The sequence below is a fragment of the Labeo rohita genome, chromosome 21, assembly GCF_022985175.1.
Source record: "Labeo rohita strain BAU-BD-2019 chromosome 21, IGBB_LRoh.1.0, whole genome shotgun sequence".
Classification (NCBI taxonomy): domain Eukaryota; kingdom Metazoa; phylum Chordata; class Actinopteri; order Cypriniformes; family Cyprinidae; genus Labeo; species Labeo rohita.
Genome location: NC_066889.1, coordinates 25,569,336 through 25,586,578, shown reverse-complemented (window position 1 = coordinate 25,586,578; position 17,243 = coordinate 25,569,336). Strand labels below are relative to the sequence as shown.

Below are 17,243 nucleotides of genomic sequence, written 5' to 3'. Positions count from 1 at the left end.
CGTGACAACGTCATCTTCAGATATTTCAATCTTCAGATACCTAAAGGCTAAGGTTGAAATCATGGTGATATAAAATAACATTCATTATTAGCAATTTCCTCTAAAGCCATTACTTCTTATTTTCAGTGGTTTGGTATTATAAACAAGCTAGAATGATTGCAAGAAGACACAGAAGGCTTGTGATTTCCATTGCTTCTGAATGTAGGAGGCGGTAATACACGCTGACAGATCTAGAACAGCATGAACGGGGGATAGAGAGACGTGGAGTGAGAATGACAGAGGGATGCAGGGAAATCAAGGGATATGTTGCTCCTGCTGTTTCCTCCGGTGCTGTGAGGTGAACTAGATGGGCCGGCATCATCATTACACGCTGACTGTGAAATGACAATTTCTTCTGATCAGCAGAAACACAGGTCTGTTCAGAGTAGAGTAGTAGCTTACTGAATACTATGTGCAGTATTAAATTGCATGTGAAGCTATGCACTATCCAATGATTTTAAACATTTTAAACAGACATATGTGCTATGAGGATGTGCAATCTTATGCTCACCAAGGGTGCATTTATTTGATCAAAAATACAGTAAAAACTAATATTGTGAAATATTATTACAATTTAAGATAACTGATTTCTGTTTGAATATATTTGAAAATATAATTTATTTCTGGGATCAAAGCTAAATTTTTAGCATCATTACTTCAGTCTTTAGTGTCACACAATCCTTCAGAAATCATTCTGATATGTGGATTTGCTGTTCAAGAAACAGTATTATCAATGTTGAAAACAGTGTTGCTGCTTCATTTTTTTTTTTTTTTTTTTTTTTTTTCAAAAAAACAGCATTTATTGGAAATAAATATTTTGTAACATAATAAATATTTTACTGCCACTTTTGGTCAGTTTAATGCATCCTTGCTGAATAAAGGAGTTATTAATTTATTAATTTATTTAAAATATATGACTTGTAATGTAAGTGAAATTACAAATTTGACAAAAGCAGTAACGATTTTAAGATTTTCCAGATCAGACTAGAAACTACTGTAGGTTTTTTAAAATATTGTTTTCATTTTTATATTGTTTTAATTTTCATTTATTTATTTATTTGTTTATTTTAAAAAATGTATTAAAATAACAAATAATACATTTTATTACTTTATTATATTTTATATATTCACATATCTTAAATATAATTTTCATTTAAATTTTATAATATATTAAAATCACATATGGTATTACTTTATTTTATTTTACATTTTATTTATTTAATTGTATTAATGTATTACAATAGCATGACAATGTATTTTTAGCATATCTCTTTAACTTTAATAATGCATTAAACATTAAATACATTGTATTACTGTCATGTATTTTATTTTTTATTTTGTTTAGATTTCATTTAATTTATTATTTTATTATTTTTATTTATTACTTTTTATATTTTTAGATTTGATTTTTTTATATAACAATTCTATTTTATTTTAATAATGCATAAAATAACATGAACGTGCATAATTGTAAGGTTAATTTGTTTGTATTTGCATTGAACTTTTTCTTTGAATTTTTTTTTTTTTTTTTCAGATTAAATATGTGCATATATTTACAGCCCAATAGCTGTGTTTTTTAATAGCTTATACTGCTATGTATAAATTCCAACCCTGTTTATTTTATGCTTTAATTCCTTCAAATCAAAAATAAAACCACTTAAGGTGACCTTAAACTGCACGGGTGTGCTGGTCGGCTTGTCTGAAAAAAGAAATGAATTCAAATTTGCTGTTTTCAGTATGCAAACTTTAAACAATTTCATGGCTAATTCCATTTAATGATTTGCATTTATAATTGTTTTGTTCACCCTGCTGTCTGTCTGAGTCTGAACAGGCCTCTGACCAGTTTTTGGGTTGCGAACTTGCGACCCACCACTTTTTTTTTTTTTTTGTTTGTTTTTTTTTAAGAGTGGCCTATTTCTTCCTCATTCTGTCTTAGCCAGAATGTGATGAGTTTTTTGTTGCATGATGATGACCATGCCAGTTTTTTAGCCTGTGGATCATTTTTTAAATCCTGTTATTGGATGCATTAGACAGAGTGAGAGCGATCAGATGTGTGTGTGTGTTTTCATGTGTGTCACCCTGTTCAATTTTAAAAATGTGTTCCATAGTTGGCGTTTGCTATAAAGTTTGACCTGTGTTTGACCTAATCCACACAATACTGTGCCCTTACAACACACAGCCTTCTTGAGGGTTGTAAAACGGCTCTGGAGTTCAGGGTTAGGTTGAGTGCTTTCCGTAGCGTTTACGACACTCAGGCTTTTAGAAGACCTTTCCGTGACCCCGACGCTCACCTGCTCCCCCTACAGTTTAGCAGCACTTCTGAGAAACAGAAAAGTCTGTCAAGTTTAGCTGATTCATTTCAGTGAATCAGTTTATTTGGGTGGTTAAAATTATTCACGGATTCATTTGGGGAATCATTATCAAGTCTAGAATTGCACATATACTTGGAAATCTTTCCTATTGCTTGTTTGATAATCAGTCTAAATATGGAGCTGTGTGATATTGTTTAAATATAGATTGTGTTCAGATGTCTGTCTTTCTCTGTTTCCCATCCCCCGTCCTGCCAGCTTTGTGTCTCTTTGGTTTGTAGTAAAATCTAGGTCACGCCGCATGATGCTGTAAGTCGTCTCAAACGCACAGTGAGACTGCAGAAGATTCCTGGCGTACGCTGTATTTGCGTAATCCTGCCTCTATTGAGATTTAGATAAGAACTTTTGGGACTTTATTTAACTTTATAAGTTTGAGATTACAATGATTTCAACATCTTACTAAACTCAGATTAACCTACTATCAGACGTCACAGAGATAGCTGTGTGTGTCATTATTGTCTTCCTGTTCTTAATATTAACTGAAAAGGTGATTTAATTTGTCAGATTATATTTGCACATATATATTGATATATCCTACTGACTGATAGTGCGTAGTGAATTTTTAAATAACTATGTATATCAGAAAAAAATTTGAAACCTATTTCTTACTCATGTATTAAAATAAAACGTATCATTTTCAGATTGTTTTATTTATTTATTTAAATAATGTAGTAAAATAACAAATAATACATTCTATTACTTTGATATTTTTATATATAGCTTAATCATATCTTAGAATTTTAGTTGATTTTAGTAATATATTAAAATAGCATACTTTATTACTTTAATATAACTTAATTTGTTTTTACAAATTGTACAATTTTTTGATTTTTTCTTTTTTTCATTTTAAGATTTTATTTTTTAACTGTTTTATTTTATAATTTTATTTTTATTTATTAATAATGTATTAAAAACATTAAATACATTGTATTGCTGTCAATTTTCTTCATGTTTAGATTTTATTTTCTTAAAATTTAATTAAATAAAATGTAATTCCTAATGTATTAATAACATTAATATATTTTATTACTATATACTTTTTATTTTTATTTATTACTTTTTACAGTTTTAGATTTTTTTTTCTTTAATATAACTTTCATTTTACTAATGTATTAAAATAACATTAAATAGTCATATTTTATTTTTATGTATAGATTTATGTATAGATTTTATTTTCTTGAAATTTCATTTAGTTTTTTAGTAATGTATTAATATTTCATTATTATACTATTCTATTTTGTTTACATTTTTAGATTGTGCTTTTATTAATATACATTTAAATAATGTATTAAAATAACAAATAATACATTTTATTACTATATTTTATATATTCTCATATCTTAAATAGAATTTTTATTTTAATAATATATAAAAATAGCATATTGTGTTACTTGAATATATTTTCAATTATTTTTTTTTTATTTTTGCGTTTTTACATTATATTTTCTTTGAATTTTATTTTAGTACAGCAGCATGAAATTATGTATTTTTATTTTATTTTTATATATTTTATTTAATTTTGTATCATTTTAAGATTTTATTTTCTTTTATTTTCTTAAATAACTATTTTATTTTAATAATGCATTAAAAATGATAAATACGTTGTATTATTTTATTTCATGTTTAGATTTTATTTTCTTTAAATTTTATTTTATTTTATTTTATAATAATGTATTATTAACATTAATATATAATATATGTTATTACTATACTACTATTTTATTTTATATATAACTTTTTTACATTTTTATATTGTATTTTCTTTAATGTAACTTTTATTTTATTAATAATTAATAATGCATTAATTGTTTGAAATTTAATTTTAAGAATTTAATTTTTTAGTAATGTATTAATAACATCAGGTAATATTTTTTATTACTATACTATACTATTCTATTTTTATTTTATTTTTTTTACATTTTTAGATTGTATTTTTTTATTAATATATTTATAAAATTAAACCTCACACATACACATTTACCTGTCTAAATGAGGACATAGCATAGACTTCTATTGTTGTTATACAAAGCTGATACTAATTACTATGAATTTTTCCCCCACTACTTGAAAAATGTAAACTACAATAGACAAAACGAGGCCTCACACTTTAATTTGTGTACTTGAATTCCATCTCTCATTCTTTCTTTGTAGAGGATGGAGGTGAGCGCTGGTGTCTGATCTGTGGTGACCGGGCGTCCGGGCTACACTATGGCATCATTTCCTGTGAAGGGTGTAAGGGCTTCTTCAAACGCAGTATCTGCAACAAGCGCATCTACCGCTGCAACAGAGACAAGAACTGCCAGATGTCCCGCAAGCAACGCAACCGCTGTCAGTACTGCAGACTCCAGAAATGCCTTCAGATGGGAATGAACCGCAAGGGTGAGCAAAACACGGCCTCACAAACACACATACACAGGTGATGATGATTCAAACCAGCAGATACTGTCCTGAATAAATCCAACATGCTTACATACATGGGCGTGCTAACATACACACCTGTAAGAACATGCAGTGTTATTGTTATTATTAAAATGAAATAGAAATAGAAATCAATAATGTATAATAATAATATTAATAATAATATAATTGAAAGATATATAATAATATAATGTAATATTTATATTAATTTAGAATAATGCAATTTACATATAAATTAAAATTTAAACTAAAACACATTTTATGATCATCATCATCATCATCATCATCTAAAAGAATAAAAAATAACCCTGATTTACTTTTAGTTGAAGTTTTTGATGCTAAAAATATTTAAGACTTTAAATCTTGGCGATTAATCAGCTAAAACATCTTTTATCTTTTCTTTGGCCTTGTTTTTTTCTTATCTTTACCTGTGTTATTTACATTTCCTTTCTCCTTTTTTACACACGTCCATTCAGAATTACAATTTCACCCTAATTATGTGGCACGTCTTTTGTATAAACACAAAAACAAAATGTTCAAGGTTTATGCGCTTTTTAATATTTATTTACCTCTCAACTTGGCCCCTCTCATCTGCTCTTTGATGCTATTTCATTAGAAGCAGATATCTGATTTTTCCATTATGTAAATGAGATGATATAGATCAGGGTTTGACTGAGCATGCCTGAAGAAAAAATGCATAAAAATCAGATAGTAGATCTGGGTTGTGACACTGATAACAGATGCTTTCTTGATCCAGAGCATGCTGCTTCTCTCTGTCTGTTTCTTAGGGCGAAATTCTCTCACACACATAAACATAAATAATTTACAATTTCTACACTTTAGCCTATGGTGAACACTGGTGATGTACTTACCTGCGGTTTCCACCAGAGGGAGCTGTTGGTCTTTATTGCTTTGTCAATGACCAACTACCTTTTCCCTCCCTCTGGCAATATTAAGAAAGACTGATATCGGCAGCCAGAAGAGAGAGCGACCTCAAATTTACTGTCCCTCCCATAGACGCTGCATTAGAAACACTATTTTTTTAAACTATTTTTTTTGTAACTTGATGAAAAGGTGATATAATACAAAGTACAGTGTTATAAATGTACCTACATTTTAAAAAAAAATCAAAACATGAAAAACTTGTAAGGATTTATGATGATGATGACCGTTGAAACGCGTCATCAGTCTTGTGAAAATGGCCCATAGCGATCTGCTTATATTCTGTATAATGCATTACGTGTAGGTTTATCAACGTGGGTAATTTTTTTTAATCAATTTTATGTCAAATATATTACATTTTGGCAGTACCATTAAGAAATCAGCCAAGAAGGTGACATTAAAAATATTGGTTAATATTGTTGTAATGACATATTGAGTGAATAGATGTAATATTCATGCTGTGCTCTCCAGGTATTTAGTACAAAGCTGCTATGCACAGTATATATACTGATTATTGTAAAAAAAAAATAGTATGTGCATGGAAGTATGCAGTTCAAAACATGACGTTTTCATCTCTCTCTCAGCAATCAGAGAGGATGGTATGCCAGGAGGGAGGAATAAAATGATTGGACCTGTACAGGTAAGACGATTGTGTGTGCGTTTGTGTTTTATAGTTTTATAGCTATAGTTTGAGGACAGATTAGTCTCCAGAAATGAGTTAAATCTGACAAAACCTCAGTTTTGGAGTGTCTATATTTCATTTTTTCAGCTTTAAAGGGGTCATCAGATGCAAAGGTCACTTTTTCATGTTGTTTGAACATTAATGTGTGTTGGCAGTGTATGTACAAATCTGTCCTATAATGATAAAAATCTGTGCAGTGGTTTTTGATTAATCTGTAAAAATAATATCTCCTTTTTCAAATCGAGCCATTCTCAGATTCCTGTCGGTGTGCCGTCACACCAACAGAGGCCGCTCCCACGATAGTTGATTGAAAGTTAATGAGCGTCTTACCTCAGATCAGCTTTCACAGTCCAGTAACCTCCATTGTTTCGATGCAGGGATGTAAGTTAGATTGAGCGATTGAGGTGTTGTGTTGCTGGATGTAATAATGAACATAGTGGTCGTCATTTACTCCTGACATCTGAGCCGCTGAAGATGCAGTGGATTACTTTTGTTTGTGAAGGGAATGCGCCTCCTGATCTACATATATCCATCAATGTTCGTGCGAATCGTTCGTGATCCAGCTTCACTTACAGCAAGGGTTTTTTTATGAATCTTTGCGATCGCCTTTCCTTATAAAGTGGTAGTTAGGAAGTTTAGCGGCTAAAGTAAACAGGCCCGTCACTCCACAGAGAGAAGAGAGGGGCGGAGCGAGCAGAGCTTATTTGCATTTAAAGGAACAACCCCTTAGAATAAGATGATGTTTGCAGAGAATTTTTAACCAAAGTATATTATAGACTTTTCATGAAGACCCTAAAGAATCATATCAACTTGTGGAAAATGGGCATCCGATGACCCCCTTAAAATTGTTTTTTTTTTTTTTTTATTATACAACTTAGGTATATATATATATATATATATATATATATATATATATATATATATATATATATATATATATATATAATACCAGTTTTTGGACAGTTTTTAATTTTATTTTTTTTTTTTTTTTTAAAGAAGTCTCTTCTGCTCACTAAGGCTGCATTTATTTGATCCAAAGTACAGCAAAACAGTACAATTTTGAAATATTTTTACTATTTAAAATAAATGTTTTCTATTTTAATGTGTTTTAAAATGTGTTTTATTTCTGTGATTTCAAAGCTGATTTTTTTAGCATCATTACACCAGTCACATGATCCTTCAGATGCTTGAAAATTGCTGCTCAAAAATTATGATGTTAAAAACAGATGAGTACAATTTTTTCAGGTTTTTATTTGAAGAATCATGTTTATCTGAACAGCATTTATCTGAAATAGAAATCCTTTGTAACATTATAAATGTCTTTATCATCACAAATTTAAAGCAGTATCAATTTCTATAATTTCTTTCCCAAAAATATATACGTATATATAATATATATAAACTGACTCCATGCTTTTAAATGGTATAGTTTATAATGTTAAGCTTTATATTTCAGATAAATGCTGATCTTTGGATCTTTCTATTCATCAAATAATTCTGAAAAAAAGTACTCTACTGTTTTAAATACCGATAATAATAATAATAATGTTTCTTGAACAGTAAATCAGTATATTAGAATGATTTCTGAAGTCATCAGGAATTTTCAAATAGAAACATTTATTTTAAATTGTAAAAATATTTCACAATATAACTAAATTTTTAAATAAATGTACTTTATTTTTAATCTAATAAAAGCAGCCTTAATAAGAGACGACTTTCAAAAACATGAAAAATCCTACCAACCCCAAACCTGTAGTGTATAGATTGAATTGATTCAATTGTTCATTCTTCTCCACACATTTCCCCAGAATTAAACCTAAAGTGCTTCTCGCCGCCGGTACTATTGCTCGCGTCTCATCTTTGTGTTTCCTCTGAGAGCTGAGTGAGATTCTGAAGGCCACAAATGGAGGAGATCAATTGTTCTTTGATACAAACAGAAACCCTCCATTCTTTTCTCTCTTTCTTTCTGTCTTCCGCATAAGTATGTGTACAGCGTATACATTTATAGAGAGACACAGTGTGTATTTGTGTCTTGGTGTCCTTGTTATAAGCGCTGAAGTGTTTATTAGTGTTGTTGCTGACTCTCCCTTATTCTAACATGAGTTCAGTCATCAGTTTACATCTTGTCCTGTTTAAAAACACAATCGACAGAGCCATTACAATCGAGGATGGGGACAAGATAAGCAAGAGTTTGTTCGGAGCTGAGTGCCTATCTGATGACCTCTGTCGCTATTGATTTTGACTATTATTGATGGACTTAAACAGACAAAATCTGTACTAATAGAACATCATAATAAACCGCTGTGTATAGACCAATCTCCATTCTTTATTTCCCACCGCTCGCTGTTGATGGCATGCATTCATCACTGATTTTCTCCATTTCTTTCTGTAGATCTCGCTGGAGGAGATCGAACGCATCATGTCTGGCCAGGAGTTTAAAGAAGGAGCTGAACTATCAGATACGTGGAGCCACGGCTACAGTAACCACAGTTCACCTGGCAACAGTATCTCCGATGGCGGTCAGACCTTATCTTTTTCCGCGCTGTCAACCAGGTGTGACCCGAATGAGATGTTCGAGCGCGTTTGCACACGGACACGCTGACCTGTGCCTGTTCTTTTCTTGTGCAGGGACAAATCGCTTTGATTAAATTGAATTAGGAGATGTTTGCTTGTGGAACGAACCACATACTACAAACACGAGTGGAAACAAGATAAAGAAACACTCAAAATTGATGCTATTTATATTTATTGTGCATGTTATTCTGAAGACAAAAATGTTTTTTTCTTAATAATCTTTCATAAAAATGTGATATTTGTATTGTGGAACAAACCACCTGCTATAACAAGCATGTGCAAAATGTTGAAACAAGAAAAAGAAATGCACAAAATTTATGCAATTTATACTTTTTAAATTATTTAATATATTGTGCATGTTATTCCAAAGATAAAATTTTTTTTTTTTCATAATATTTCATAAAAATTAAATATTTGTATTGTGGAACGAACCACCTGCTATAACAAGCATGTGCAAAATGTTGAAACAAGAAAAAGAAATGCCCAAAATGTATGCAATTTATACTTTAAAGTTTTTTTTAAATATATTGTGCATATTATTCTAAAGACAAAGTGTTTTTTTTTCCAGAATATTTCATAAAAATGTATTATTTGTGTTGCGGAACAAACTACATGCTATAACAAATGTAAGCAAACAAGTTGAAACAAGATCAAGAAATGCTCAAAATTGATGCTATTTTGCTTTTATATATATATATATATATATATATATATATATATATATATATATTGTGCATGTTATGCATGTTATTCCAAAGACAAAATCTTTTTTTAATTTTATAATCTTTCATAAAAATTTCATATTAATGTTGTTACCGAACAACATATTACAAACGAAATAAAGTTACTTTAAATAAAAGTTAACTGAAATAAAACATTAAAAGCTTTTTTATCATTTTTTTTTTTTTCATTTTATTTTTCATTTTATTTTATTCAGCAGCTTCCCATTTTTGTTTAGTTTAAGATGAAATACTAAAATAACTGAAACTAAATAAACTAAAACTATTAAATTAACTTAAATATTAAACTTAAATAAATACTTTATAAATATTATATAGATATAGGTAAAAAACTAAAATAAAAAGATAATAAAATGACAAACTTAAAATGAAACATTAAAGTAAAAAAAATATATCTAAAAGAAAATCTCATTTAAAATATTCACTAAAACTATATTAGTATATCACTGATACTAAAATAGCACTGTTGCAAATGATGTTTCATGTTGACTTTTTGCTTTTCTATCAAATTCCATTTATATACTAAGATTGCGTTTGCATATATGGCATGTATGATGTATATTTTCCTTTCCGGTTCTCTCTGCAGCTGTTCTGTGGATGTGAGCACATACCCCGTGTCCTGTAGAGATCAGTGCAGCAGTCCTCAGCTAACACACTCTTTCCTGTTGTGTAAATATCCTTTACCGCCCTCTACTGGCAGCAGCCTGAAGACTCAATCACACACATTATCAGCACAGCTGCTGGCTGCTGAAGACCTCACACCTCTCACTACACCCATGGTCATAGAAGAGGGGTAAGACTCACACACACATTTCACAGAATTACACATCAAACACAACTTGTGTTGCATTTGACTTTTTCAAAGAGGACATATCAGTTTGGAGAACATTTATTGGATATATACAATATATTTGTGGTGATTTTTGTTTAAAGAAGCAATATTGAAGGGATTTACTCTCTTACTTGACATGGTGGTTGTCAGGTTTAATGGTCCAGACCTGAAAACTCTGTATCTAAATGTAACACTTGTCCTATTGCTATATCAGTTCTATATTACGCAGCCTTAAACACATAATGGAAAAAAAAATCATTGTTCTTTTAGGCAGACATTTACATATAAATACAAGTCGTAAAGATGCTGAAGCAAAACTAGCCTGTTTAATTCTAAGGTTCTCTTTCTTTCTGTCATTTGTTCAGGTATAACGTGACTCAGTCGGAGCTGTTGGCTCTGCTGTGCCGTATAGCAGATGAGCTGTTATTCAGACAGATTGTCTGGCTGAAGCGTTTACCCTTCTACAGCGATCTGTCCATCAAAGACTGCACTCGTTTACTGGGCGCTTCCTGGCATCAGCTCATTCTGCTCTCCTCGCTCACGGTGCACAGCGGACAGATACTGGGAGAACTAGCTAACATCACACACCAGTACACACCATCCAGCCTGACACTACAGGGGTAAGCTAAATGTGTATGAACAATATTGATTAGTTATGCACAGTAGCACCGCCCACAGTGAAATCTCATTGGTCCAAAACATTGCTAAACATATACGTGTGTGTGTATGCAGGTTTGGTGAGGATGCTATGGAGGTCATGGAGAGTTTAAATTTTCTCTTCCGTAAGTTTCATCAACTAAATATCAGCAATGAGGAGTACAGCTGCTTAAAGACCATCACCCTGCTCAATCAAGGTAACACACAAACACTGATTCTGAGTCATACTGAGATCTTTGTGGCAATAGCAGATGTGTGTAATTTGAGTGTGTGTGTTGTAGATATGGCAGGTTTGTGTAACACATCCACGCTGGAACAGTTAAGTGAAAGGTACTGGTCCGTGTGCCGTGACCTGACGGAACGACTCCACCCTCGCCGACCCAAACGCTTCTCTGACATCATCACCTGCCTTACTGAGATACGCCATACCTCAGGTGTGTATGTGTAAAATACTGGGAGAGAGAGTGAATGAACCCAAAAAGATTCATTTTTCTTAAATTGTTCAAAAATTTGGGGTCGGTATGATTTTTTTTTTAATAGAAATTCTAAATAAAGTAATAGAGTAGTATATAAATAGAAAATAATAGTTTTATTCAGCAAGGATACATTAAAGGAGAGGTCCACTTCCAAAACAAAGATTCACATATAATGTACTCACCCCCTTGTCATCCAAGATGTCTTTTTTCTTCAGCCGCAAAGAAATTATGATTTTTGAGTTAAACATTTCAGGACTTTTCTCCATATAATGGACTGCTATGGTGCCCCGATTTTGAACTTCCAAAATGCAGTTTAAATGCGGCTTCAAACGATTTCTCAGAATTGGATGACATAAATTCACAATTGCAAGAAATAGTCTGAATTGTGAGATAAAAGCTTAGAATTCTGACATTTTTTCTCACATTTACGAGTTTCTATCAAAATTCTGAGTTGTTTTCTCAAAATTGTGACATATAAACTCGCAATTGCAAGTCATAAAGTCCAATTTTGAGTGAAAAAAAAGGCACTGATACGTTTTCAGAATTGCAAGTTTATATCTCACAATTCTGACTTAACTCACAATTGCATGTTATAAAGATATAAATTCACAATTCTGAGAAAAAAGTCACAATTTTGAGATATAAACTTTGAGTTTGTATCTCGCAATTTTATTTTAAAACTTAAATGTGCGAGTTTATATCTCACAATTCTGACTTTTTAACTCACAATTGCGAGTTTATTTCTCACAATTCTGAGAAAAAAGTTAATGAGATAATAATAAATGTTTCATGAGCAGCATATCAGTATATTAGTATGATTTCTGAAGGATCATGTGAGACAGACTGAAATTATGATGTGGAAAACTCAGCTTTGCATCACAGAAACGAGTGATTATCGGTCTGATAATCATAGCACCGATATTAAGCATTTTTATGGTTATCGGTCATTTTAAAACCGATCTGTCGATTCAAATAATTTTAAAACATTGAAATAATTTTTTTGTCAGAGCTCTTGTTCTTAATTTTGACGTTCATTTTAATTTTTACACCAGACATATATATCTATTTTTATGATTATCGGTATCAGCCATTTTCAAAAATGATTTGCCAGTAAAATAATCTAAAAGCATTTAATTTTGACATTCATTTTAATTTTAACACCAGACATATGTATCAGTTCTAAATATCGGTTATCGGTCTGCTTGATCTGTCATAATTGATATCGGCATCGACCCTGAAAAACACATATCGCTCAACCCCTAATTCAAATAGAAAACTGATATTTTAAACTGCATTATTATTCCACAATGTTACAGTTTTTACTGTATTTCTGCTCAATAAATGCAGCCTTGATGAGCCTTTTTTCAAAAAACATTACAAATTCTACAAACATTTTTGAACAGTGGTGTGTTTTAAAGCAACTGGTCTCTCAACTAAACACCTTTTTCCCCCAAATATTTATGACTGTCACCGGCACACAAATGAAGATGTTCACTGCGTGTTTCCAGTATTTAGTAAAAAAATAACCTGAAACCATTTAAGCCTCAAATTAGTTTTATACACAAATAAAGATGCATTTTTTCCTTTTAAACTCTTGTTGCATATTTATTTCATGATACTGTTTGAGTATGCAACATTTACCCAATCAAAACGTACCTCTGCTAATGATGTCATTATTGGTTACAGGTAAGATGATGGCTATTCCACTGGAGCAGCTCCCACTGCTGTTTAAGGCGGTACTGTACTCCTGCACGACCAATCAAAACCCCTGGCTAGCCAACAGCTCCACCTCCAAGACATAGGCCACGCCTCCAGCTAGCTGTTTTTATTTTTTCCCCCCGATGTATTTATTACATGACAAAGTTGAATGTAAAACTCTTCACAGTGTATCAAATGTAGCGATCCACAAATTATATTTCAAGATGCCTGCAAAAAAACCTCAGGAACATGACTTTCAAAGGAAAGACCTTTGAAAAACTCTGACCGTTGTGTTAATGATCAAAATGAAAAGAAAAACACAAATGAACGCACTGCAAGCCATTGTTGAATTATGCAGCCTCTAGCTATGATATAAAAATGTCCTTGTGTTGCAGGATGTCACTGATAAAATATGCCTGATAAAATAGTGAAGATGCCAAGGTGCTGAATTTCATTCAAAAAACAATGTTTCTTATTCAGATGATAGCTACGTTTGAGAGATTTTAAATAGATCACGCAGCACACAAGTTTGAGTACCAAAACTGAGTGTGCCACAATATAGTGCTGTTGAGTATAATATTTTGTTTTAGGATGGAGACTTCCGGTAATGTTTGAGCCAGTCGCCGGGGTAACGAAATGCAATAAGCACACTCTTTATCCCAGGTGTGTGTGTGTGTGTTACATGTGTGATTTCCTCTCACACGTGTTTTCGAGGAAGTGTGAATGTTTGAACAGGGTTTACGTGTTTGTATTTTGATGTAGTTGTAGTTTTGTTGGAAATGTTATTCCTCATTTATATGTTTTGATCAGTTTTATTCCTGTTTTTGAACCTAATATGTGTTTTAACTGTTACCAGAGGAGCCATTTCTCAGGAAGGGTTTGAGTTGAATGAAACCTCATCGTGTTGTATGGAAGAACATTCCAGATACTACCAAACATTGGAAGAATTTCATGTGGTTTTAACCTTCCATTCCTTCTTTGAAAGTTTACATTTCTGTTTTTGCCGCAGCGGCAGACAATGAGAGGGTAGAGTATAGCGGCGCGCTCGCGGATAGCGCGCAGTGGTCGCTCTGATGGATAGCGCAGAAGGGGGGTAATCATTTTCTTTGTGCGCGCCATGTTTCTCTCTGTTTTGTTACCATCTGAGGCCTTGAAGTGCCTCTGTAGTTGATGACATAAAGACCGGGCGGCAAACGGACTGTGTCGCTCAGCTGTCTGTCGATATTCATTGTTCTCCGTGTTTTCTTCTCTACATTTTGAATGTTTACAGCATTTAAAATTACATTGTACTTATTTTCGTTTCATAAAGAAGGCCTGATAAACATGTCTCTGTGTGTTGATTTATCATCAGTGTCTCTGTTTGGTCTTCTCTAAGGTGCTCTACGTTCCATATTGTGTTTTCCTGTTTCTGTGGCCTTGCAGATCTGAACTAACATGCATTATGACTATTTTTAGTAAGTATGTGCTCAATTTAAGGCCATCTATGTGCTAAACCCTGACAAATTCCACGTGTTGATATACAAAACACAAGATTTACATTCATTCTCTACTGGAAAAATTGAATAAAATTATTGATGACTCATCCTGCACCACACAGATTTTTGTCCAATCAAATGCACTTTAGAATGTGAATGCCCCTCCCCCTAATACCACCACCAGTCAAATAAAAGCAGATGTTTCACAGTTAAGAAAAACGGAAGTATTTCTAAAGATTTGGAAAAGTATATGCTGTATTTTCCCGCCTTAACGTTGTGAGGATACTAAGATTGGATTGTCAGTAGTATTCTAAGATTTTAATTAAAGGATCAAGCTTTGATTAGTCATGCTTAGCAGCTAGCTAAGTAGCGCCAAAATGAGGTCACGTGGTACATCTGTCACTGGTCCAAGTCGTAACTGTCAGAACGAGTTTACAAGTTGTAATTACGAGTTCAGGAGCACGCGAGGGCTTTGGCGTTGATAGTGTTGTCATAGAAACTCATAATTCAGATAGAGTAGAATGTCACATGTTTTCATCTCGGAATTACGAGATGGCATGAATGCAGCATTAGTGATGTTTGAAATATACAGGATACAGGAAGGAACCGCAGTCTGTTTTTTTGTACAGTCAGTAAAACTAAATCAAAATGTACAAACTCAGCTTTTGTTGCTCATCAACCAAAACGAATTTACCATTCAGTAAAATTAAAACACTCAATGCCATAAACAATCATTATTCAAAGCTTTGCTGTCATAGAAAATTAATAAGTACCTATGCTTTTTTAGGTCTGATTTTCAAATAATGTTTTGCTTTAAATCAAGGTTTATAATGTTGTGGTACATTTTGTTAGTTGGTTTGGTTCTACTTCCATAACCAAGGCCGAAAGGCTGAAAATGTGGGCTTGCACTGTTGCACTCTATTAGCATCATCACAGAAATGAATTTATACTTGCATATACAGAAAGAGAATAGTAAATACATATTTACATGGCTAAATACCAAGAGGGATAGCAATCCAATCAATTAAAATGCATAAATTAGGTCAGCACTATGAAATCTCTGATTGAGAAACAGAACTAGATATGGGTCTGATTTATCTGACCTTATACTATCTTCATGAATTAAGAATGAAGCCTAAGGAAAATGACAGGAAGACTGGCCACCGAGAGAAAGGAAAAAAGTTTATTAATGTCTAAATTGTGTAAATCTCAAATGTCAAATCTTGCAGAGTTGCCTTTAAATGCTGAATATAGAAGCATGTCTCTGTCTCTTTTTGACTTGTGAGCAGAATTTTTGAGTGTCCACTTGAACTAATTTAGATGCCCATGACCTTGCTCACTTATCATTCCGTTTTCTTTCCTCTCTCTCTCTCCTTTTCTTCATCACAGTCAGTTATGATTGAGTAGTTTGGCTAAACTGAACAATACAACATATTTAGCAAACTAAGAGAGTCAGATATCCTGAATCATCATACAGTATAATAGAGTTCTGTGCAAGTTCTAAGTGAAGATCCTGTTTCCTATGTCAGGCTCCGCCTCTTCCTGCGGGAGTGCAGAAATTGTGACTGTTTTTAGCACAACTCTCCTTCTCTTCCTTTTTCTCTCACTCCATTCTCAAAAAAAAAAAAAAAAAAAAAAACTATTTCCTACATCCTGTTATATGACATTTTAGTGACTGATTCCCACTGTAAAAACATGCAATCAGATCTTTATCTACATACATGCAATTTCGTATCTCAAAAATATACGAAATTGATTGAGTCCGTGTAATTTTTCACGATTTACATTTAGTATAATGCTAAAATACACTGTTTTAATACCCCTCATAGCTCAACGGACCAGTAAAATTCGCCTCTTTTATATTTTCAAAGAACAAACGTGCTTACAATGGGCAAATTTATATGTGTAAATAAAAATGTTCACATTATCGATCGATCCCCTTACGTGAACTCGTCATATTGTGTATTTTTAATGTCAACTTCTCTTGCGAAAAAAGCGTTTTTGAATTACTCGCGGCATTCCATATGTGCGCATGCGCGCAAATTCGCGCCTTTCCGAAATGGATCTGTAAATGACAACAACTGTCCCAAAGCAACACACTTCTTTTCCCGCACTTTCTGAGAGCCTCTCACAACAATAATGACAACACTTACAGGTACAAAGTCAAATATTAACTGTTAATTGTTTTCAAATGGCGGAGTTTGACTGAGAAGAACACGTGTAAATTAAAACGGTAGTTTCAGATAGTTTAATACTTTTTCTTTTATCCATAAGGTTTTGTTAAAATGTTCAGTTTTAGATCGCTTATAAAATCTATAGTTATCTAGCCAAGAGTGAGTGC

General features: G+C 32.3%; 1 protein-coding gene across 2 annotated transcripts in view; it reads left to right on the top strand.

The window, feature by feature from the left end:
- nr6a1b (nuclear receptor subfamily 6, group A, member 1b) overlaps nucleotides 1-14,760 on the top strand; it is a 29,631-nt gene extending 14,871 nt beyond the window's left edge. The window contains exons 1-9 of one of the 2 annotated variants that reach the window (XM_051092370.1): nucleotides 288-413; nucleotides 4,560-4,787; nucleotides 6,353-6,408; nucleotides 8,843-9,003; nucleotides 10,351-10,557; nucleotides 10,962-11,216; nucleotides 11,329-11,450; nucleotides 11,535-11,687; nucleotides 13,416-14,760. In XM_051092370.1, coding sequence (XP_050948327.1) covers nucleotides 4,712-4,787; nucleotides 6,353-6,408; nucleotides 8,843-9,003; nucleotides 10,351-10,557; nucleotides 10,962-11,216; nucleotides 11,329-11,450; nucleotides 11,535-11,687; nucleotides 13,416-13,531 — 1,146 coding nt within the window. In that variant the 5' untranslated portion in view covers nucleotides 288-413; nucleotides 4,560-4,711 and the 3' untranslated portion in view covers nucleotides 13,532-14,760. Of the gene's footprint in view, nucleotides 1-287; nucleotides 414-4,559; nucleotides 4,788-6,352; nucleotides 6,409-8,842; nucleotides 9,004-10,350; nucleotides 10,558-10,961; nucleotides 11,217-11,328; nucleotides 11,451-11,534; nucleotides 11,688-13,415 lie in introns of those variants that run through there. The other variant, XM_051092369.1, reaches the window with a different exon arrangement.
- The last annotated feature ends 2,483 nt before the right edge of the window (nucleotides 14,761-17,243 follow it).